The sequence below is a fragment of the Uloborus diversus genome, chromosome 2 (genome assembly GCF_026930045.1).
Source record: "Uloborus diversus isolate 005 chromosome 2, Udiv.v.3.1, whole genome shotgun sequence".
NCBI classification, from domain to species: domain Eukaryota; kingdom Metazoa; phylum Arthropoda; class Arachnida; order Araneae; family Uloboridae; genus Uloborus; species Uloborus diversus.
In genome coordinates this window covers 181,431,840-181,457,777 of record NC_072732.1, presented here as the reverse complement: position 1 = coordinate 181,457,777, position 25,938 = coordinate 181,431,840, and the positions used below count along the sequence as shown (strand labels likewise).

The following is a 25,938-nucleotide window of genomic DNA, read 5'->3' as shown; positions in this document are numbered from 1 at the left end:
ATTTCAAGATACAAAATCCTCTACTAAGAAAAAATTCAATGGTAGTTGGTTGGTTTTACTGACAACTGATGGGACTTATTCGGCCATAATGTGCCAAATCATTGTTGAATACCTTGATGAGATAAAATATAAACAGTGGGGAAATAAGGGTAAAATTTGGCATGAAATCTACAACAAGTAGAAGTTGCAAACATGTTCGGCAAAACCAAAATTTTTGGTTTTACTTAGCATAAATCAACCAATTTCAGCACTTTTAATTGTTAGAGCTATCATTTATTACACAAATATTTTTCTGATAAAAAATATCCTTCTTTATATTCATATACCAAGATGTACCCATGATATTCTAAGACTTTATTTTTTGTCAGCACTAGAGAGAAATCTACTTACTCAGAAGTATCAGTAGGTTCAGGTTCCTGCAGTGACCCGAGTGTTGACAGCAACTCATCACGGCTGCTGACTCTCATCCATTTTGAATCCTGCATTAAAGAGATGAAAGATAATGTTTTCCAGAGTTTGAAAATATTGTGATATTTTCGAAAATATCGAAAATATTCGATATTTTGATATATATCGGATATTTTCAATAAGCACAAACTAAAGTTCTCAAAATGGTGAATGCAACCTCAAATCACTCTTTATTTTCTTATATCATTATTACAATATGTAGACTTAAAATTAAGGTTTCTTTAATTACATATATATAACAATTCATTTTATATTTTTATCACTTTTAATGTAGTTAATTTAGCATTAGCTGTTTTACTGTTAGCTACTTCTACACAGTTGTATAATTCAGAAATAAAAAATGTGCATTAGTTGGTGCACAGTCATAAGACAATTTCTTTTTTCCTGACCAATGTCAGGAAAATTTAATATTTAACTAGGCACTTTTAATATGAATTCAAGTTATTACACCGTTAAAAATTTTATGAACATAAAATAAAAAGGAATATTATATTACTTAGTTACATTAATGATGCATTAATACATCATAAAAATTTAGTACATAACTTTGGTTATTTTTAATAATAAAGTTACAAAATTACTATGAGTAATTTTTAATTTTATATTGATAATATCTTAGTTGAAAAGATATATATATCAAAAATATCAAAATATCATGATATTTTCAAAATAAATATCGGATATATACCATGATATATGTCGACTGATATATATCTGCGAACCCTGATGTTCTCACAACTTTTCTTTCAATAAGTACGAAAAAAAATCTGACAGTTCAGCCATTAGGATGGGATTCTGCCAGTATGCACTGGTTCGCAAGAACTGTTCCTGAAAAATTCTCAAAGCTACGGGTACCAGTTCTTAAAATTTGTGAAGTCACACAAACCAGTATATAAAGACAGAAACACTTATTAAGCAATTCTCTGAAGTTTTCAAACATGAAATTGATGCAAATGAGTACAAAGACATTATTCAAATTGTTTTAGAAAATTTTGAAAGTTATATCATCCCTAAAAGTATCCAGAAAATTTGAAATATCCTTAAAACCATTGTTGTAAGTTTTGCTGAAGCTGAATTTTTTCAGCCTAAATTTTACCAATGAATACAATTTGTTCAGAGAAAAGAATGATATCAACCGTTAAAAATATTTAAAAGATAATGATAGTTAACTTAATTGGATTACCACTAAAATATAAGGATGAAGAACCAGTGGTAACAGAGTAGTTAAGTAATAAAAACCACACGGCAAATGATCCTTGAGTAAAAACTAAGAAATTAGAAGAGGTCAATGAACAACGAAACAATATTTTGAAACATCAAAAAGATAATAATAATCCTTATTCATTTTTTTAATTGAATGAGCTTGAAAAATGAGTATTTATTTGTTCATTTATTTTAAATTTTTCACTATTATGTGTTTAGTATTGCATTATTATCCCTCCCCCCTTCCCCATTAAATTTTTTTTTTTTAATTTCAAGCATCCTGCTTTCTTGACTGATTTGAATCACATCACTAAGTGCACTTCTTCACACATTTCCCATCTATACAATGATTATGCCAGGCAAGTTACTAACACCGATTTCTCCCAAAACTGTAGTTTGTGGTGCTACCTTCCACTTCTCCTCCGCTGAAAAGAAAAAACCTTTAATGTTTTATGTATCAAAAAGTGCTTACAATTTTCAGAAACAACTCTTTTTCATTGTAGCAGAGAAACAACAGTTTAAACTAAAAGAAAAGTATGAATGACAAATGGTGAATGCAATTTGTATATGGCACGTAGGCAACCGTTCCCTCCCTGCAATATTGTGCTCTATTTTTGTTGAAATGTGTTACATTAAATTGAAATATAATTTAAGACATATTAGGGGGAAATTTCAGAGGTATTTATATATTTAATCAACTCTTAAATCCCCATTGGGTGTGACCCACAGACAGGGGCGCCGACTTGCAAAAATTATTGGGGGGGCTGGACATCACCGGGGGTTTAGGGTGTTATGTAATCCCTCGGAGGTCCCCCATCCCAAATAAAGGTCAGATTTTTGAACCTTGAAAATGCCATATTTTCTAGTGTGTATAATTCTAACAAATAAACAGTATGTGACACGGCGTTTTCGAAGTAAAACAATCTAAAAATTGGTTTACAAATTTTCTGGTTCAACTTTTAAATTATATCACTTGTCTTAGTAAGAGATTTTTTTTGTTCTATTTTATGGGGAGCCGTGCAGTGCCGTAGCTAAGCATTGATATTATAAGGTAGGAAAGACACTTGACTTGAATGGAAAGGCACTCCCAGGGACGCCGGTTTTTTAAAAAAAAATAGGGGGGGGGGGACCGGGGGAAATTTTCTAAATTTGAGATGAAAAATAGTGAGTTTTAAAGTTTTTTTTAAGCATTGTAAAGTCATGTAATCAACATTAGAACCCCAAAAACTCGACAAGCCTGACACATATTTTTTGACTTTGAAAAAAGGAAAAAATAAATACAAACACACACAGTATTTTCGTAAAAAGGTAATTTAATTTACTCATGTTTTTTTTAAGACCATTTGTTTTTTCATTAGTTATACCGGCTAACATATTCAAGTGTAAACGCAGTCTCTCAATGTCTAGGCTATTTTTGAAAATTCGATTTTTTAAAATTTGTTTCACCTCTGTTAAATAAAAGCAAAGCACTTTTGTTCAACTGCAATGATCTGTGTGAGTCCAGTTGATGCAAACAGCCCAATAATGCAAGATTGCACCATTTCACAAACCTCAATGTAAATTGCCTTTGGGATTTTGAAAGCGTGCGGTGAACTGGCTTCGTTGATTTGGTATACGTCGATTCCGAGGAAGCGAAAGGATCATCATTTTGTAACGATTTTTCTTTTAAACGCAATTCCCAAAAGTATTCAAAACTATCACGCATCCCATTTAATATACAAATCAAACCCTCATATATTTTTTCCAGATCAGCAACACTTAGATGAGCTCACCGCAGCTCTGCCCACCGGCAACACATTTGACCCGTAAGTTCGCGCACTGTGACAAATTCTAAGTGTGCTTGCAGCACTGTAATACCATCATTATTCACACTACTCGTTTTCAGTTAACCTGCTTACTACCGTAATAATTATTTGTTTTAACTCATTACTGAATGTATTTTACAAGGTAAACTATCTTCAAGCAAGAAAAATAAAGGATAAATTTATGAGTTTAGAAAGCATAATATAACTAATACTTTTCTTGATTTATTGAGGGGGCTCTGCCCCCTCAAAAATATTTTTGAGGGGGCTCGGGCCCCCTCAGGCCCCATGGAGTCGGCGCCACTGCCCACAGACGGATGTCCTCCTGCCCCTATAGTGATACTACTGATGATGCAAATGATCAAAAGATTTCATTCATTTATCAAATTTTTCCAAGCTTTTATTCATGAAGAATTTTAAATCAATGAATTGACACATTACAATTTTCATATTCTTGACTATTTACAACTAGAAAATCCCCTGTCAAGGTATGACGGTTGAAAATTGCTTCTACATTTCAATGAAGCCATTGCCTGTTAGGTGATATTTTAATAGTTGAAATTGTAACCCTAATTCCAGTGGATTAACCCTAAACTCCAGCAGGTAGAGTTTATTGTTGACCGTTTTCTCGTTTCTTCATTCTCCTGAAATGACAGTCTTACCAGTAAAACAGTTAAATTACCGGATCGAGTTCAGCCTTGTCACAATAAAGCCTTTCCCTACATGTGTTAAACATTACCAAAACATTTTATCAAATTATCATGCTGAGGCATGAGTTTCAGAGTTGCCCAAAGGGAGAGATTATGGAGCCAGTTGGGCCACCAAAACTACTGGGGGATATTTTTTATTTATTTTTATTTATTTCTTTAAATTTATTTATCGATTTATTTTTGAAGTATTAATTTTATTTTACTCTGTTTATATTTTATTTCATTTATTTATCTAGTTTGTGTGTGTATCATTGACATAGCTCAGAACTTTTCTTATAAAATAATAACAATAATATTGAATAAATAATATTTAAAAATAATAATAATAATAATAAAAAGAGAGCTAGAAAATGTAAAAAAAAAAGGGAAAGAGGGTTGAGAATAAATTTTGGGGGGAATTTGCACTATTGAACTTGGGAGGGGGGGGCACCCCTGGTGAATTTCATCGTTGAATCTCGAGCGTTATTCGATCATTGGCTGTTATATATATGAGGATATGCAAGCAAACAACTTTTGGCTGCTTCAAGCAGACTAGTCAGTAGCAAGTTTAGGGATAAAACTAGATGGAGAAGCCTGGGTTTGCGCCCTGGGCACCAGATTTTAGAGGCGCTCAAATTACAAAATACATAAAAAAAGAAACTTTTCCTCAAAATAAATGGGAGAACAAAAAAGACAACTTATGTGAAACCAGCAAAAAAAAAAAAACTAAATGTAGAATGAAGGTCAACATGAATGAAGAAGAATGGATGCAGATGTAAGGAAGTTAAAAATTTACAAATAGAGACACAACAAAATGCTTACATACAAGAATCTGTCATGCCACATCTGAGAAATGCTTAGAAATTAAGAATGGTAGGAGAAGGATGTTGAGACATTGAGGGCTACCAGCCAAACAGATGATGGCTAGGACAAAGCTGAAGTATTGAATATCGGCCATCCTCTCTGGACTCAACTGCGATGGAGTTTCTTTTGAGCTGGCATGTCAAGCACAATGTTTTGTTTACAGTACAAAACAACTTACAATCGATGGATTGAAGCAGATATTGAAAGAAAATGCGGGCAAATACCAGCTGAAATACTTATTAATATTTTTCGATTAAGTCAGCAGCTGTTCCTAGTCCACAGAAGCCGACAATTTGAGCAACCCTATTAAATGGCTGGTTCGTACATTTGTTTACATTATTTTGATAATGGAAATTTCTCTGCACCATAATAGTTGCTAGTGTTGTAGTCATTCAAAAATAGTATACATTCTGTAAGATACAGGTTTAAATGATAGTTAAGTGCACCAAAAATGAGTAGAAATTAAAAATAAATCTGCTAATAAGGTTATTTTCAAAAAAAAAAAGTCCCATTTTTTTCAGCTAACAAAATATATTTTGAAAATTAATTTTAAAACTACACTTCAATGCATAATAAAATAAATATTTCTTCAATAACACCCTGAATTTTGTGATTCTGATGCCTCAGATTTCAGTAATTTATTCAGAGAGAGCAACACATTTCACTTCAGATTTTAGAAAAGACAGAGTGGGGTACCTGAACACAAGAGTAAAATACCATGAGTGCATCAATTACAAACCTTGTGAGATATCATAATGATCAACTTCATACTTAATTACAGAAACACGAATCAAAGCTTCTGGGATTATTTTTCCTGGAATCGCAAAAAGGTTAAATAACAGCACAAAAAATAAATAAATGAAAAAATAAAAAATACGTACAGCTTCAGCCAAAGGATTCAGGACAGATACATATGAATATCCAGTCATCAACAAAGGTGCAATGGGACTTGCTAGGCTCAAACCTAATTCATAATCATAGAAAGAAGGCAGCAGAGATTGAATGTGATCACAAGCCGATGTCCTCTGCTCCTCTGACAGCAAGCCTGGAAAATAGCAGAAACAATTAATGAACACAGTAATTACAATCATTAAAAAGCAAGTAAGAATGCTGAAGAAACCACATCCTAGCAAGGCGTGGTACATTCTCTATAGGGCGGTAACTTACTGAATATACCATGCCTTGCCTTCAATCATCGTGTTGAACCAAACCATTGCTTCAGTCACTCATCTGGTCAATGCTAATTCAATATTAGCTACCAGTTTGTTTGCCACTCTTAGCTTCCTAAAGAGGTTTTCCACCTCCAGCTCAGTCACTTTCTATGCCGGGCTGATGAGTACTAATAAGCACAAAACTGCAATCCTCCGCTGGAATTGACTGAGCTGGCGGTGTATTTCATGTATTTGGAATACTACCCTGGCTATAGGATGGTAATTAACTGAATATGTACACATACGTACATCAAATGCTACAGGTGTCCTATGACTTACACATCTTTGAAAATAGATTGTACGTAAAACTAGCAACTATATTGAAAGACAGTGAAACTGAGTGGCGTTTATCACTTTTATAAAAGATGTAAATAAATAGTTGCCACTATTTGAAAAATCCAACCCTCGTGTGTGGTATGCAAAAATATCCATGGCAAGTTCGATTAATACTAATAGGTATTTCATTTTTTGTTTAGCTATAAATTAAATAAAATCTGAAGCACAGCCATAAAAAAAATTCAGATCATACAATGGAGGTACTTTTAAAGTAATTTACTTTTATACAGAAATAAACGCAAAGGCGGGGAAATTAAAATGACAATTTAAACGAGAAAGAATAGCTTTTCCCATGAAAATTTCCTGTAACTGTTGCTTGTAAGGAGAGAGCTACTTCGACCATAAGTTGAGATCGAAAAATAGGGATTTCTACCATTTCTAGTCTGTAAAGAACAAACAATGACCATGTTTCAATGGTAATTTGCAAAATCGTGCGTGTTCGTAAATTAGAGGTTCCCAAAATCGAGTGTTGAGGAGGAAGATTTTCATTAACTACTCTAGTAAGATAGACACTAAAACCAGATTTAGCCTTCTTTTTTAATGTAGATAATTCGATACAAAATCAAAAATTTGCGTTGTAATATCTCTACAATAACCTCTAAATCTCTTTTAGAGGTGTACAACATATACAATAGACATTACTTCGCTAACATACACTTCTTTAAACAACAGCTATTTGAACATTTGAAAAACACCATTGCTCTGCAAAGATATCATTGACAAAATGTTGTTGAAATATTAAAGATGCCCACGCACAAACATTAAAACCACGATTGTAATCAAAAAGGACAAGATTACCTTTAAAAACAAATAAAAAATAACTATCCATTTCAAGAAATACAAATTTAGCGCAGTTTTGACGTACGTAAACACAATATAGCAGTTAACAGTTAACTTTCTTACATAACGGCAAGCAAAACTGACATAAGTGTGCAAAATTTTCAGAAGAAAAGTATGATTATCATTGTTATTTTATTAATTCTGGGTGAAATCAGCATTTAGGTCTAAAATTTTGTCTCTGGAATCATTTTTTCCACTGAAGCGGTAGTTTTGTTTTCTTTTTTTAAACTGTTGTGATGGCAACGAGTGAATTTCGGCCGCTCGTGTCTTTCATTTTAGGGAAAGTTTGCGTCGGTAGTGGACGTCACGTTTTTTCTTTGCTGACGTTGGTGAGCAGCAATTTCATTATAATTTAATTGAACTAAATTTGTTTTAAATTAACGCATCATTTTGTCGTAATATTGTTAAAATTTCCTAATAACTTTACTTCTTGTCATGATTATCTGGATGATGAAAGATCCATTTTATTTACTCTCTGTTATTATGTGTTAAATATGCCAATTATTTCGTAAGGTATTCACGTATGTTAAGTGATCTGTTTTAATGCGGGATCATTTAATGGAAAAGAGATCGAACAGTTTACAGGGTGAAACTTGTCATTAAATTCTTTTTTTTTAAACTTTGTCTGCTGTTTTATTTTGAATTTATCTTTCAATCCATCGATTACGTGTATTTTGCATATTAATATAATAAGTAATATACATATTGTCAAGCCCGTGTTTTCGTATTTTCGGGGGTTAAAGAGTCAATATTCAATGCAATTAAAATCTAGAAACAACAAAATCCACCCCCACCTATATGTAAACAATTAATTTCTCAGAGCCAGGGAGGGCTTCTGCCTCCCTCCCCTCGCTCATTCTGACACCCTTAAATAATGAGCCTGTATGTGGTACTGGTTTTTTACTGTGTTATACTTCCAACAAAAATATTTCATTTCGAAACATATTCGAAGATTATCCAATAAATATTATTTTGTGGTCTTACTTTATGATATGATTCTTTTCAAGCAGCAATCTGAATAAATAGTAAGTATTGACTAAGTGGTATTGTTGTAATTTAGTGTTAATCTTTTTCATAAATGAGTTAGAAAAAGCTGTGGCTGAAAATATGTATGAATTTTTTATAGAGTATAGAGAGTTACATCATTATTATTCTTCGGTTAAGATATCAACCTTTGCTGCAGATTTCATTTTGTAGACTTTTTCCACTATAAATTTATTATTTAATTAAAATAATTTTAACATACCATTCAAGAGTCTTGATGATTGGTGTTAAAATATTTTTCTCATCAACATAAATGATTGTCATCAGTGCAAGAATTGAAAAAAATGGAAGTGATTCTCAAGAATTCTGAAAATACTGGTAGGCTATCCTTCTTTTTGTGAAATATTGCTCGCAGGGTCCTCCCAAACTAAAATTTTTGGGAGAAGGATCAACATGCAAACATATCATACACATAGGAGCGTTATACATCATTTTAAAAACAATTTTCAAAAAAGAAGCTCAGTGTTGTAATTTTGACACAAATTTGCTGAATTGTCAGTAAAAGTTTTCAAATAAAGAAGTTTTTGGGAGGGTCACAGTGACCTCCCATTGGTTGATCACTAGGGTGAACCGAAAAAACTTTTTTTGGAAATCTGTTTTTGGATAGTGTGGAAAAATTGCTATATGGGTCTGTTAACCCTCAAAAATTGCCCTAAATTTGTTTATTATTTAGCCGGCTCTATTTGTCCTTGAAAAATTGAAATAAGGGCAAAACGACTTTTTTTTTTTCAAGAAAAAAAAAAGAGCGAGGGGTGTGCAAAAAGTAAATAAATTAGAAACTAGTTCCAGCAAACAGTAGAATTATCAGTTGCAACCCTAAAAGACTTTTATACATTTTGTGGAATATTTAGCTATGCCACTTTAAGACTGAAACATGGAGAAAATTTAAAAAAAAATTTTTTTTAACAACAATAGTTTAAAAAGTAGTTCCGAAAGAAGTACTAATACTGAACAATTACATAATGTGTTTCATGAGAAAACAATACCCAGCACAAGTGGATTGAGGAGTAAGGAAAGTCATATTACATTGAATGAACCTGAAACAGGGCTTGAATCAGGAGAATACTGGTGACGAGTTTAAATGGAACTATCTGCTTTTAAGAAAACTTAAGTGAACTGATGTGCCTTCAACATTGAAAAGTCAACTGAGACTTTCTATGCTCATAAAGCCTTAGCTGCAGATCTAACTGGTGCTTCAAATATAGCAGTGGCCAAAATTGCTACACAGCAGTTCTCACTGATTTCGGCTTAGTTTCTCCTAAGCAAAAAAGAAAAATAATATAGTCGATAAAAACAAAGTAATTAGAAAAGTTGATAAAAAAGGAGCGAGCTAAGGATTTAAGAGCAGCTAAAGGGACAGCTATAAAGCGTTTGTATTTTGAAGGCCATGCCCTTCAACAAACATCTTGCCATCAAAAATTAGCATCTGAAGCACATGTAGCACTGATAGAAGAACCAGGTACATTGGTCATATATCGCTAACAGCTGGTGAAAGTGCAAAAAAAATTTCACAAGGTATTACAGGCTTTACAAAAAGGTATAATATGAGCTTGCTCAACTTATCGGTTATTGGATGCGACGGAACAAATGTAAATACGGGATGGTAAGGTGGAGTAATTTGTTAACTTGAGACGTAAATCAAAAGGCCTTAACAGTGTAATATATGTCTGCTGCATACTAATGAGTAGCCAATGAGGCATTTTATTCTGAAAATGGAAGGTTGCACAAAGGGACCACATTTATATTCCAAAGCTATAGGACAACTTCTTAGAAATTGCAAAAAAAAATCCAGTGTTCAAATTTGATAAAATTGGCAACAATCTTCTGGCTTTGAATATGGAAGATATAAAAAATTTAAGTACTGAACAACAGTATTTATAGATGACTGAAAGTAGCCCAGATAAACTCAGTCATGCACTCAAGTTCAACAAGAAATCTTAACACTGCTTGTAAGTATGTAATGCTAGTTTATGTTCCAATTATTGTTTCCAATCCGAATCCCGCATAATATTTAGCAGGATAAATCCTGTAGGGTTCCCCATCTTGCAAATTTTCTCCAAATGTTTTACAACTTTTTCTGCTAAGAAAACGACTGTTTTCACGAGCATCAACTGAAGTTGAATTATCTTCCTCGTATATCTCCGAGAAGGGCAAGAAAAACTCTGTCTCATGGAATGAACTGTGGATTTAAAAACATTTTAAAATATATAGAGTATTTTTCTGTGAATAAATTGGTATTCTCATTTGAGGTTTCAGTTTTCATACATTCAGCAATTGAGAAAATACGTATTATTTAAAAACAATTTTGAAAAACATCACTGAAATTTAAAATCCAAAATTACGCTTAAGAAAAAATCAGGAAAGTGTATTATTGATTGCAAGAAAAGGCCGCTGTAGTAGCCTAAATGCAGTGTTGGAGCAATTCTGTAACCTCATAGGAATACACTCAAAACCTTTAACTTACAAAAAATGCACAATATTTTTCTCTGTAGAAGAAAGCAATGTAAAAGCTGACATTATTTTTGTTCGGCACGACTCTAAGAGAGGCGACAGAAACTTGGTTGAAACACAGGATGACTTGCACAACAGTACAATAAGTTAAGCTGCTCAAATTTTTGAATCTCTCTTCAAAGTGAGAGGTAAAATTAGCAAAGTTATCCAAAAACATTTAATAAGACTACAATTTCGTAAAACCAAGCAGCACTCACCCCTTGTTGTAATGAATCAAATGCACTGACACATTGACTAACATTAATAAAGCTAGAAGGGTATTCTCATAGGAGTTAAATTGAATACAGCAAAACATATCCAATGGACATCTTTTTTGTCCGAAGTTTGCAGTTCTTGAGCAAAAACCAAGCATAAGAAAAGAAAAATCCATTTCAGAAGGTGATGAAGTTAATGGAGATCTTACGCTGTCTGTAAACAGTTATTTAATCTCAGCAAACCAACTGCACTAGATCCACAGCACGTGTTTTCATTAAGCGCATTGGACTTTTAAGGGCACACTTTTGCGTACCAAATGTTAAGTGCTGTTTGAGGTCTGACTTTGTTGTGCTCTACAATTGGTGTACAGAATTCGGAAAAATTACTAATTTCAAGTAACAAAATCAGTCCTTCCTGAATAGAATGACCATTTCTATTTGACATTAAGATTAAATTTTTAAAGGAATAAAGTCAATCTCGTGGGGTTGGCTCCTTAGAAACCCTAGTTCCAATGAGACTTGAAATAAAAATGAAACCGAACTGCCAGTATGGTGCCCAACATTTTTGGGAAATGAATTTTCTTAGGAGGCAGTTTCCAGACAAAGATAAGCGGATAATTTTCAAAGTTTTCTCAAACAATGCATATTTCGCTCATTTTGAACAGCTACTGTTGACAATGTTGTTTGACTCTAGAAAATTCATTTGGGAATTAGCAGTTACCTGCATTCTCAACTGTAGAAATAAGAAGACGAAGAGCTCCAATGGTTTACGAGTTTTTAAGCGTCCTAAACTAAATTTTGAAGCTGTTGTATATGTTGATTTTATTATTGGGAAAACTGTGTTGTAACAAAGCCACCTCGTACGTTGAATCTAAAGGGCAAAAACTTGAAAGAGATGCGTAAAGAACAGCCTACAAAGTTAACTTTTGAGAAATTTTCCTGTCATACGCAGGCTGTGGAACGTTGCGTGAAACTAATAAGTGAAGCCAACAGTTTGTTTCGGAGCTGCACCATAGGGCTAGGCGACGTAGGAATTTCTACATCATGATGCATCGCCAATCTTACATTGCAATGTAGCTATGCATCACGATGTAAGTTTTTAAAAAATATTTATTATTATTTTTAACTAAACTTGCTTGTTTAAGTTTTATATACAAGGTAGAAAAATTATACATCATGCCAGATACGAATTCACAGATTTCAGCACCAGAAAGAAATTTGTTCTGTTATAAAGCAGTGCTAAAAGCGCAAGTTAGTGAAAAATATGGAAGACAAGTTTTGAGATTACAATGAGCCTGTTTTTTTCAATGAAAAACGATATAAGTAAATGGATACAAAATCATGCGTATTCCATTCATAAGCTCTCATATTCTTGCATTAAAAAAAGGTTCCATGTAATTAGTAGCGGGAGAGAGGTGCCACACTGTTTAACACTCAAAGAGGATTTCATAGTTCATAAAAAATATAAATACTTCAATTCTGGAAATTTCCACCAATATATCTTAGATTATATTTAATCTAACAGATTTAACAAAAATTAAGTTTCCATATATGTCATGAAGAAGAGGAGGTTACATGTATCATCTAGAAAAAAATTTTGCATTAACGATTCACAGTTTATATTTGTCTTCCAAACTTTTGTTATGCCACAAAAATTGCGGCATAACCGAGTTGTTTCTGAAATTTTTTTAAATTTCATATTTACATAGAACATTTATAAAGTTTTTTGGGGGAGGGCAGGGTTGATTGGTTTTTTAAAAAATGTTTTTTTTTTTTTAAAGCGTAAAAAAATCCATTTTACAGGTTTGCATTGATTTCCCCACACATATTGAATAAGAAACAGACTAGGATTGGAAAAAGCTTCAAAGCTAGTCTATTTGTTCAAGGCTTTCAACTAAATGAATTTTTTCTAAAGACTGTTGGAGAAAACAACGGTTCTTTTGGTTTAAAGCAAAATATTTTTAATTTATTACAAACAAAAACTGTAAAATTACATTTATAAATAGATATACAGCGTGTCCGAAAAGTCCTTGACACATTTAACCTAAAATACCATTGTTATGTGTCGAGGACTTTTCGGACACCCTGTATATGTAATGTATTCAACTCATTTCAGAAATATGTGTATTAAACTTTTTACAATTACATAAAATCAACTTTACACCACAATAACATATGCATAAATACATAGCAACTCTTACGTTATAAATTAATATTATTTTTATGCTGTATAGTATTTTGAACAAAAAGCAAGTTTTGAAGCTTTTCCAGAGCCTAATCAATTTTTGAGTTATGAATGATATCTAAATGACGAAAATATATGCACTGCACTTTTCTGAAGCTGGTTTTAGTAATGTTGAAGACTTTTAAAGACGGTTGCATTGCATTTTTCAAATTCTTTTTCCTGGCTTTTCCACCACTCAATCACTGTTGCAGAAGATATAACGTTTTTGGCAAAAAAAATTTCTTGAAATAGAATTTGCTACACATTTATTTGTTCTAAAGAGTTTGCGTTTAATATTTTTTAAACTTCAATGCTGGATGCAACATGTAGGCCAGTAAATAAGCTGCAATTTAAGCCATGTTACACCAATTTTTGTATTTTTGATTTGGTTCTTTGTTTTAGCGATAGTCGATATCTTTTCTAAGTCTTTCCAAAATAAGAACGGAGTCGAATATAGAGCAGCATTTTTTTAAAAACTTTGACAGTACAACGGCAATCTATTTTTTGACTGTTCAATCATGTACTGTTGTACATTTTGCTTTACTTCAATATTTGCGACATTGTGTATATAAAAATCAGCGTTATGTAAGATCAGAAAGAAAAAATATGAAAATTGTTCTTTTGAAAAGATTATGCTTAAAAATATAACTTTTACCTTTATTCGATAATTATTCATATTATGTTGGTTTTATAAAGTTTTTTCTTGGATCTTCATTATATTTTATCTTAACCCGCATCACAACCACTTCTTGAAGTATTTCGTATCGTAAAGGGTCTAGATATACATGCATACTAATATGTTAATCAAGTCAAACATTTCAATCAATATTTCCCTGCAGAAAGCTATTTTAATTATTTAATTTAGTTACATGATTTTGTTCTTATCTCTTTAATTAATCAAGAAATTAGGTATAGTGTGACTATTAAATAACTGTTAATTACATGGAACCTTAATTACCTTCCGAAAATTAATTGTTTTTCTCGCAAATAGTATTTAAACCAAAAAAGAACGGTTTAAAACAAAAAACCTGGTTTAAACCAAAAAAAACCAGGTGTTTTTGGTTTTTTGAAAAAAACCGGTTTTTTTACCAACCCTGGGGGAGGGGGGGGTCGGTGGCACTACAAGTTACCAACTCTTGTGACATCAGTGCTAGGAACTCCACTTCTTGTAGCACCAAAATACCCTACTACCCTGCATCATCCAGCATGCCGGAAAAAAGAGTGGTTGACCAGCATTCCAGGAAATTCGAATTTTCTGGCATGCCAGACAATTTGAGGTTCATTTTGCAACAAAATAATTTCCCGATTCAGTTCCATTGAGAAAGCAAATGACTGTAAGGAAAATCATAAATGAATCCCGAAAGTAATCTTCTTTCAAAAAATAGGGGCAGGGAGGTTATTGCATATAATATGTGCTTTTTATTTATGGTAGGTCATTATTAATGGATTTAATTATATACCAATTAAGTAATCAATTCAGAAGCAATCATCGTTATTGCGATTTTTTCATAATGTTTTTAAATAAATTATTTTAGGTTCCTTTTAGAGAGATAAGTTTATTTTTTATTTATTGAACTAGAGGACCCGACAGACGTTGTTCTGTTCAAACTTTGTAAATTGAAAAGTTAAAAAATAACTTTTTTCTCCCGTACTTGATGTTTGGTTCCTTCAGCCATACTCAAAGGATAAAAAGCATCCTCAGATATTAAGTGTAAAAAATTAACTACCCATCTAGAACAAAAGGGAAATCCCACTGCAACGTCCACCTTATGAGAAAGAACAGAACAATCAAAAGGATATTGTTTTAAAAAAAATGATAAAGGTAAAAACAGTTCTCTGAATGGGGGAAGCCCCCCTCCCGATGTAAAATAAACACATTCTTCAATTGAAATGACTAAACACTCTTTAAAAACAAAAAACAATACTTTGCAATTTGAAATATTTCGCCAAGCAAACAAAAAATACAATAAATTACATTAACAGTACATGAAATATACCGCCAGCTCAGTCATTTCCAGCCGAGTACTGCAGTTTCGTGCTTATTAGCATTCGTCAGTCTGGCATAGGAAAGTCACTGAGCTGGAGATAGGAAAACCTCTTAAGGAAGCCAAGAGTGCGAACAAACTGGTAGCTAATATAGAATTAGCTCAGACCAGACGAGTGACCAAAACAATGGTTCGGTTTCGACCATTGAAGGCTAGGCATAGTATATTCAGTAATTTACCGCCCATTAGCCAGGGCTAAGGCAGAAATAGATGAAATACACCGCCAAGCTAATAAGGGGAAAATGAGGTGTATTTCATGTACTTCTGCCTTAGCCCTGGCTAACGGGCGGTAACTTACTGAATATACCATGCCTTGCCTTCAATGGTCGAACCGAACCATTGTTTCGGTCACTCGTCTGGTCTGAGCTAATTCTATATTAGCTACCAGTTTGTTTGGCACTCTTGGCTGCCTTAAGAGGTTTTTCCATCTCCAGCTCAGTCACTTTCCTATGCCGGGCTGATGAGTGCTAATAAGCACGAAACTGCAGTCCTCGGCTGGAAATGATTGAGCTGGCAGTGTATTTCATGTATTTCTGCCTTAGCCCTGGCTAATGGGCGGTAACTTACTGAATATACATTAACAGTAGCTTTAAAATGTAAAAATATTATCACGTAACTCTATTGTTTATGGCCAAAGTCGCCAAGCCACCACGTTACTGTAATCCAGCCGATCATAAAGCGAAGTGAACTTCGACCAATTAGTAGTCTGATCTTGTGAACGAAAACTTTTAAATGGCCACTCTCTCGCTGAGCATTTGTCTCACTTGCTATCTTTCCTTGCGTATTTGGATGATCTTCATATATTGCTTAATTTGTTCTTTCCACCAAAGTGTTTCGCTAAACTAAAATTTCCTTTGTCTTTAAATTCCACTATCTTTTCCCTTAATTATGTAGTACTGATTAGTTTGATAATTCTTAAAGTGTTCTTACCTTTGGTGCCGAAACTCAGATGGATTTGAGCCGAGAAACAAATGTTGCTAGGTGCGGTTTTTTCTGATCATTTGGTTAAGAAAACCTAAAGTACCGATCTGGCCATATGATTCAACTACGACAAAAGAAGACACGTTTACCCCATTTCTTCCAGTACTTAGTTTAAAATATATCACAGGACCTAAAATTGTTGCTTTCAAGAAATGAAGGCTTCACTCTCTCTCTCTCTCTCTCTATGTTTTATCTATTCTCAATTGACATATATCACAGTAGGAAATTTCATTACAAAAAGCTGAGCTGGCTTTCTCATTGTTTTTTGGCAAGGGGTTAAATATTTATTTCAGTTCTCGCTCAATAATGGGCTAAAATAAATATTACATTTGGGAGATATAACCATCCAATGTTAAAATTAACTACCTAACAAAAATGTTTCCAATTCGATCCATTGCGCTTGGAAACCATGCTCGCCAAAACTTAATTACATAAAAAATATGATCAAAATCTGTCCAGCCGTTTAAAAAGCCTTATGGTGATAAACGTCCGTACTGAAGATTTTTATGTATTAAGGTAGCTATGGAAAATTCTTTAGCACTGGTGTAGGAGCTGTAACTTATTGCTTAAATGTTTGCTTGCAAAAATTTTCGCTTTTAAAATTAAACTGTTTATTAATACTAATTAAGATATATATAGAACTTTTATTCATTTTAAAGCTGAACATATATTTTCTATAGTATTTTTTTTCTAACCTTGATTTTTCCAACATGCCGGAAAGGACCAAAAGAGTGTTATTGAAAATCTTGTGACCCCCAAATTTTGCAGCATGCCGTATAATGCGGGGTAATACGGTACTCATTCAAAAAGATAGCTATAAAAATTTAATTTTACAACTTATCCTCTGCATCTTAACGCTTCTTATTAAAAAAAAATACATATATGCTTTACAAATTCTGCAAGTACAATTCTCAGCAAATAATTTAAAATTCCTTTTTTGTTCATTGTTCTGTTTTTAAGTGCTTAAAAAATTATATTTGCTGTATTGGCTCAATCAGAAAATAGTTTTAGAGTGTCCACGCTTAAAATTCTGCCAACTGTTAGAGGGATCCAAGGGTTCTCCCCAGTGGCTTAGCTACAATTTCTGCTGCCCGGGATGGTTCCTCTATTTGCTGCCCTTTTTCTGCCCCTTGTTAAACCATCAAAAACTATTGAACAATTGAAAACTTCATTGGAAGAAAAGGAAAACTAATTTAATCCTTATTCTTCCTACAAAAAAAAGGGGGGGGGATGTTGGGCGTCCGTCTCGGAGAAATATTCTAAATTTACGTCAAAAATCGTAGTTAAGAGTAACGTTTGGTGGGGATGGAGTTCTCTTCCGAATCTTCATCAAAACTGAAGTCAGTTTTACCTCTTGGTGACATTAGGAAGTCAGGGTCTTTTCTCGAATATTTTCCAAAATTTACGTTTTAAAAAAGCAATTTAAGTCTCTTAGTGGACATTAAGGGGGTGAGGAAGGCTTCAGGGGCTCACTACAGAAATATTTCAACTTTGAACTCTGAGAAAACCAGTTGCAGTCATAACAAAACCTTACATTTCAAAAGGGGGTTTTTTCTTTGCCTCTAGTAATAGATTTAAAATATGATTCCCTTATTTATTTTTTTCCCACATCAAAGGTGCTGAATCGCCGCCCCTAAAAATATGCCGCCCGGGACGGAACGCCCTACCCTAGCTACGCCACTGGTTCTCCTTCCGAAAAATTTTTAAATTGTAATCCTAAGAACGCAGTTTTAAACGTTCTCTGGTGTTTTGTGGGGAGGAAAGGTTCGAAGCGCCTTCTGCAGAAGTTTTTAGAAATTGAAATTTTAAAAACGTGATTATAGGCGTTATTAGTTGACGGTAGGGTAAGAGATGGGTCTTTTTTAGGCTGTGTCCAGTCGATTTTTTTGTAGAATAAAAATATAAATTTATCAACCTTCTGCCCAATGTTTCGAAATTGTAGTTCCAAAAACGCAATTAGAGACAGACTTTGATGATGTTACTAACAATGGTGTTTTGGAGCCCCCCCCCCCAAAAAAAAAATATATATATATATATAAAAATTCGAAATTAAAGTCCTGGAAACCAAAATTTGAGAAGCTCTTTAAAGGTTTTGGCAGGAGAAAGGGGATTTCCAAAGCGTAGCATTATGAAGACTTTCTTATTTTTAGACAGACTAGGCAAAAGAAAGGGGGGGGGGACAAAAAAAATAGCAGGTGTGGGATGTAATTGACTGATCAATAGTCCGCCACAACTGAGAAATTTTATTTCCTAGTTCTTTTCAAAGAAAAGTAAGATTTTTTTTTTTTTTTTGCAACATTCTCTTTTCCACCTTATTTGAATCCCTTTGTTTTCCCAAGGTACATTCTATTCTTCTCTTTAATTATAAGAAATGCTTTTGAAAAGCATTCTACTCATGATACTGTGGTGGAGGAGGACTGGCCTGTTCCTCTCCTCCCCCCTCTGGTTGCACCACTGAATTGCAGAAGCTTTTTAAAAAAATCATCAACTCTACACCAAATAGATGCAAAAGACAGTTTAAACAGGTTTGTATTCAAAAAGACTTATTTTAAAAGATTACTGGAAAACAGACGCAAAAAGCAAATACAAAAAGTAAGGAGACTGGAAATGACCCTAAAGTGGATAAATTGAACTACGACTGGGAAGCTGTATTGTGCCATATCGACGAACCTTTTAAAAATAAGTACGATGGAAAATATTTACTGAGTCCCCAAACTCGAATTTTTATGCAGTTAACTTCGCATACTCTTATAACTTAGCATAGCGTATAACCTATGAAGGAAGCATTTCATTTTTGTGTTTTTCTATAATTATCTTTACATTCCTGCAGTGCTGGCTCTTCAATTTTTCAGAACGGGAGCAAAACCTAAATCCAGCTACCCTTACCCATCTTCCTTGAAATTTTTTATCGAAGTCCAACTAAAACAACAGAAATAGGCAAAATTTCCCTCCCCCTAGAAATTGCTACCTGAGCAACTAGTTCTGTGCAGCTGTTTTTCTATTTCAAAGCATGTATCAACTACTGAACTAAAGCTGTGTCAACTGTTAGAAGTTCTCGTTTTAGTTTAGTGTCAACTCTCACCTAATTAGTCCAATCAATGAGTGCTCAAAAGAGAGGTGTAGCGTGCATGGAATATGCGATAATTTTTGACTTCAGAATATTGTTAGGGGAAGTTAGTCTGTAAACATATACTAAAAGTCCCCGACCCTGGGGGTTGAGCTAAAAGTGGAGGGAGGAGGGAAGTAAATTTTGGGGTTTTTAAATATATGTCGGAAACGGTGGAAAAAATGCGTTCAAAATAAAAATTCAAGCTAAATAAAGTTCCTATAGAACTGTTTCTACACATATTTGTCAAATTTCCAGTAATTTTCAGGGTATATGAAATATGTTATGAAAAATAGATTTTCGAAGAAATTCTCTCTTTTTGTCAAACATTTGCTCCTAGTGCCTCCCAGGATCAGTATTCATGAAAATTGTCAATGACAAAGCTGTAGAGCTTTAAATTTCCTTCAATTTGATATGCTACTTTGTTACATTTTATTCAACCAATCAAAAGTTATAGAATTTCAGACACGCACATTCATGGAAAAATATGGAACACTTGCCATTTACAAACATGAAACTGATTCGAAAGGATCGAAGGATCGCGCATTTCCCCTTTCCTCAATGAATTCGGCAATCCTGATGGACAATGAAGAAGTATTTGTGGATTGCCACTGCAAAAATTATGTCGCACTTCCGGAGGGGGGGGGGGGGAGGTCGGAGAAATTGTCTCCGTGTGACAAGCGGGAGGAATAAAACGATGTGTGACATCAAGCAATTTTTATTAATATGTTTAGGAAAAGTACTTGGTGACTTAGGTGGAGGGGTTAAAAATTGCTGAAAAAAAGTAAGATTTGTAGACAGCCCCTTACCAAGAAATCGGACGAAGATTTGCAGAACTTCGTTTTTGAAGTATGAATTAGCTCCATACCCTTGCCATTATTTAACGAAAGAAGACTGGGGAAATGCAGATTGTCAGCACTTCCTCAGTAACAAATTTGTTAGAAGTAATTCATAGGTAAACATTCCGAAAGCCCCCGACCCTCGGGGAGAGCAGGGGCGTAGCTAAGGGCCCCCCCCCCCGAAACGTTAGTCTCAAAAAAAAGAGAAAAATAAGAGAGAAGAGAAAGAAGAAAAAGGAAAAAAAAAGAAAAACTACTTTTTTCTGAGTAACAAAGGTCAAAAATTCACTTCGCTCCCCCCCCCCCCCCCCATGCCATTGAAAGTCTGCTCCATGTGTGACCCTCAAGCACAGGGGCGGATACAAGGGAGGGCCGATCGCCCCTCCCTTGTGGGACTCTCCACTGGAAAAAAATTCGATACTGAAGTTCTAAAAACGCAATTTTAGATGACCTTTGATAATGTTAAAGTTACTGTAAGAGAGGGTTGGGGCTCTATCTGTTTCAGAATTAAAAGTCCAAATATTTGCGATGAACATTTGCAGACCAAGATACGTAAAAAAGGGCATATAAAAAAGTATATCGCCCCTCCCTTGAAATAGTTTTGGATCCGCCCCTGCTCAAGCATAAAGGCGCATCCCTCTGCTGCGACAATTTTTTGATAATTGAGGGAAATTTGGCACTTCGCTTTAGAAATGAGATTGATTTGTTAAATCCACGTATATGCAGCCTTTCTTTGTCATAGATTCTGCAAATTGTTAAATATGTTTAATTTTATGAGCCGCGCAGTGGGAATATTGCATACAGTCGAATCTGTATATTTCGAATTTCACATTAAAGAAAAAAATCGATGTAAAGAGGTTTTGAGTTACGGAGGCTTTAAGAAACTTTTTATAGAAATTTGAAATATGATGGTGAAAACTTGAAATCGATACTAAAGACAATATGGGCTCTTGATTAAAATTCCTCTTTATTAGTTTTGTTAGGTATTTATTCTGTTATTACATTATTAAGTGCTTTATTGCGAGTTTAAGGAATCATTTTGACAGTAAAGGAAACTTTAAGCATATCTTTTTCAAGAAAAAGTCTTTTATTGCTTTTTGGTCCCTGATTTTTTTTTTTTTTTTTTTTTTTTTTTTTTTTTTTTTTTTTTTTGGATTCATTATTTATCCTTTTGCAGGGGTCAAAGTGGTCCTATATATCGTATATTTCCTATAATTTGAAAAAAAGCATCAAAATCGTCCTATATTTTTTAAGAAATGTCCTATATTTCCTATGTTTCTGTTTTTTATCCATTTTATTTCTTTAAAACAACAGTAAATATACTGAGTTCGGATTTTTTGTCGAAAGTACTTGTGCAAACGAATTTCAAATTAAAAAACGCAATTACCCTTCCAAACAATGACGACAGATGTTAAAATACTTTTAAGAAATTAAAATGCGAAAGATGGATTTTAAAAGCGTAACCATGGAAACGCGAAAATAAAATGGTTGACAACCTGAATCAAAATGACATATTTCGAAATTGATTTAAAAACGTTTGTAACTTTTTTTCCTTTGAAGATAGAAACTAATTTTTTCGACCAACGGTCGAAAGAGATCTAGAGTAAAAAATCTCGCTTTTTCCAATGCTGTCAAAAAGAAAACTGTGGGACAATTCCTTCACTTTTTATTGATATATTTAATGAAGAAAGTAGTGCCCAAATTTCAGCTAAGCCTAAAAAAGTTCGAGCTAAAAACGCAAATTACTTCCGCCGTAATTAAGTTAGAGCATTGAAATAAATCGTTTAAAACGCAGAAAATTCTACCCTTTTTAATGATATATAATATTAATATGTGCAAGCAATTTTTCACCCCTTTAATAGCCAATAATAGGCAATTTACGTGAAATTTGGACCTACATTTGAATAAAAAAAGAACTATTTATTGGATTTTTTTCGAATTATATCCTATGTTACTCAGTAAGCAAGCACCTTTCATATAGTGAAAGAATTTTTCAAATAGGTGCAGTGGTTCCAGAGATTACCTCGAACATATAAACACACAAAAATCCGCCCTCTCTCTTTATAATATACTAGCAGTACCCGCACAGCGATGCCCGTGCTAAAAATTTAATGGAAGTCCGTTGAATAAAAAAAATTGCCGCCTCCACCCCCTCTGATGTGAAACGATCGTTTTTCTTTGTATAAAATGCGTACACAACCTTTTCAAAAAAAAAAATTAAGTTTCTTTGGAATTTAAAACTTTTCGTTCAATCATTAAATTAGATTTACAGTTGCTTTAAAACTCTATTTAGCGTGTGAAGCGGTTTTTGCTGCAATTTAAAATATTTCGCCAAATAAACAAAAATAAAAAACATCAACTAATATCTTTCAAAAGTAAAAATAATTCCGCAGCTTTATTGTTTATCGCCAAACTTACGCAGCAACCACGCTATCATAATCCATTCATCTAACAAAAAAAAAAAAAAAAAAACATCCCATGGAACATTCAAAAATCATCGTCAGAAAAAAAAGAAGAAAATGTCGCATATTTCACTCGGATAAAAACAAATCAAAAGTTTCTTTTCTTACAAAACAAATCGCAAAAACCATGAATTACATTAACGGTTGCCTTAAAACGATAATCCTAGACTGAACTGCTCAGCGCCTAACGTGCCAAGCGACCACGCTACCGGAACCCAACCCTTTTGCAAGTGAAGCGGATGTTTTTTCTTTGGCAATAATAAATGTTTCGCCAAACAAACAAAAAGGTATAAAATCACATTAACAGTAGCTTTCAAATCTTTATATATTAAGAGCTGCGTTGCCCGGCTTTGTCCAGTCTACCTTGAGAACAAAAATTGTGTCAAGTGCCATATATTCAACAATTAATAAAAAGAATACCTTAATAACTTAAAGAATAACTTAAATAAAAGAAAAAAAAACACCATGCAAAATTACCCTTCCAAACAATGACGACAGCTATTAAAATACTTTTAAGAAATTAAAATGCGAAAGATGGATTTTAAAAGCGTAACCATGGAAACAATGAAATAAAATAAGTTTAAGCATGGCCCCACTCAATGCGCTAGCGCTTGAGTGGGGCCATGGTTTAAGAAATCAGATGCAAAATAAGGAATGGATTCAAAAAGCGTAACCATGGAAACGCGAAAATAAAATGTTTGACAACCTGAATCAAAATGACATATTTCGAAATTGATTTAAAAACGCTTGTAACTTTTTTCCTTTGAAGATAGAAGCTAATTTTTTCGACCAAAGGTCGAGAGAGATCTGGAGTAAAAAATCTCGCTTTTTCCAATGCTGTCAAAAAGAAACTGTGGGACAATTCCTTCACTTTTTATTGATAGATTTAATGAAGAAAGTAGTGCCTAAATTTCAGCTAAGCCTAAAAAAATTCGAGCTAAAAACGCAAATTACTCCCACCGTAATTAAGTTAGAGCATTGAAACAAATTGTTTAGAACGCGGAAAATTCAACCCTTTCTAACGATGTATAATATTAATGTGTGCAAGTAATTTTTCACCCCTTTAATAGCTAATAATAACCAATTTACGTGAAATTTGGGCCTAAATTTGAATAAAAAAAGAACTATTTATCGGATTTTTAACAAATTATAGCCTATGTTACTCAGTAAGAAAGCACCTTTCATGTAGTGAAAGAATTTTTCAAATAGGTGCAGTGGTTCCGGAGATTACCTCGAACATATAAACACACAAAAATCCGCTCTCTCTCTTTATAATATTAGTAAAGATATATATATATATATATATATATATATATATATATATATATATATATATATATATATATATATATATATATATATATATATATATATACAGGGGCGGACTGGCTGAGTTTGGCGCAGTCGGCAAAAGAATATTTTGGCCTACCTCTGTAAATGAAAAAAAGTTAAATTAAACAGTGCCGGATCTCATTCTTCGGAGGTTAAGCAAAGACATAAACTACCGCTAGTCGCTAGTTCTCACTTTCCTTTAAGTTTTTAAATCTAGTTTTTAATTTCTAAGAAAAGAAAATTGTGAAACGTAAAATGAAGCTAAATTTTACACATTTTTTATGTGCCTTGAAAGAAGGATACTAATGGTTACAAGTGTTTAAAAACCTCTTTAGGCTTCTATACTGACAACATAGGAAAGACCTGAGAAAAAAAGAGACGTCAGGTAAATTCCCCCTGAATTTTTTCGAAATCGGGTAATCTATATAGACTTAAGGAGAAAAGAATTGAAAGAAGGGGTTCTAGTACCCTTTCAAGCGATATTTGCGAAATAGATATCAAAAACTGCAATTTTACAATTCTCGGTAACTTTAGAGCAGCGGGAACGAAAGGGGTTCCCCCACGGTTTTTTTTTTTTTTTTTTTTCAAAATTATAGTCCATTTTAGTCTACCTTTGTTTACAGTAGAATGTCGGGGCCGGGGGTCTCTTCCCAGAAATTCTCCGAAATATGAAGTTTTAAAAATACAATTTTAGGCTACCCTTGGTAAAATTAATGGAACAGGGAAACATCGGGACCCTCAACGAAAACGTTTCGACTTTGAACTACTGAAAAACGCAAAACTATCTTTGGTAACGTGAGAGAGAGAAGGAGGCGAAATTTTAAAAACGTAATATTGTAATATGTTGGGAAACTTTAAAAGGAAAGGGGACAGGTTTCCCTAGCGTTTGCTCCAAGATTTTTTAGAAGGGCGCCGTGCATTTCCGCTTTTAGGTTAACCTTTGACCCTTTACCTAACCAACCCTCCTTGCCCCTTAGAAGTTTGATCAAAACTTCACAAAATCAAAAACTTTTTCGAAAGGTTAAGATTCACACAAGCCTGTCAATGAAACGTCAATCCCTCGTTTCAGTCACTTATCCACAAGAATCTGATCAGAGTATATAACTGAATGTTTTTAGCATTTTTAAAAAGTTAAACATCAAAAAAGCTTCTCAATATTTTTAAACTAAATACCACTGAAAACACTTGGGCTTTTTCTGCACCAAGTATACCAAAAAGTATTTAAAAAATCACCTTTTTTTATGACAAAACTTCTATCAAAAAGTACCCTTTTATCTGAAAACGCACTGCTCCTTTTTTGGTTTGGGGGAAACACTAGTTCCCTCTCGGTCATTTTTTCTGAAACTGAAATGAATTTTAGGCTATAGATAAAAGGTGCAGATAAAAAGGTTAAGGAGCTCTCTCAAGGAAATTTCTTATTAAGTAAAATTCAAAGCTATATTAAGTGACTTTAATGGAATGGTGAAGGTTCGAAGACTTAGTCTGGAAATTTTTCGATATTTAAGTCTGAAAAATATTTCAATCTGAAAAACACAATTAAGGGCCTTGATGCAAGAACCAGGTAAGTCAGGATTCACTCATTTTTGGTATGACCAACAAATAACAACAGTTGTAGAATAGAAACTCTATTATATTTCCCACATTATTTAGTACAAAGCACAGGTTTTATCTTAAATTTCTATCCCGTTGTTGCACCAATTGGGAACATCTATAATGTCCACACGCAAAAATGAATTGAATAAAAAAAAAAAAAATGAAAAATTTGGACTTACCTGGTTCTTGCCTCA

General features: G+C 33.5%; 2 protein-coding genes across 3 annotated transcripts in view; one reads left to right on the top strand and one right to left on the bottom strand.

Moving 5' to 3' along the window:
- The window catches only part of LOC129216691 (uncharacterized), a 28,727-nt gene extending 21,299 nt beyond the window's left edge, over positions 1 to 7,428 (bottom strand). Inside the window, exons 1-3 of the mRNA XM_054850907.1 lie at positions 7,372 to 7,428; positions 5,908 to 6,071; positions 391 to 479 (exon numbers count right to left, since the gene is read on the bottom strand). Coding sequence (XP_054706882.1) covers positions 391 to 479; positions 5,908 to 6,071; positions 7,372 to 7,402 — 284 coding nt within the window. The 5' untranslated portion in view covers positions 7,403 to 7,428. The remainder of the gene's footprint in view (positions 1 to 390; positions 480 to 5,907; positions 6,072 to 7,371) is intronic.
- Positions 7,429 to 7,668: 240 nt separating this feature from the next.
- The window catches only part of LOC129216185 (tyrosine--tRNA ligase, cytoplasmic-like), an 82,559-nt gene continuing 64,289 nt past the window's right edge, over positions 7,669 to 25,938 (top strand). The window contains exon 1 of one of the 2 annotated variants that reach the window (XM_054850365.1): positions 7,669 to 7,742. The gene's annotated coding sequence lies outside the window, so the exon portion shown is untranslated. The remainder of the gene's footprint in view (positions 7,743 to 25,938) is intronic. The other variant, XM_054850366.1, reaches the window with a different exon arrangement.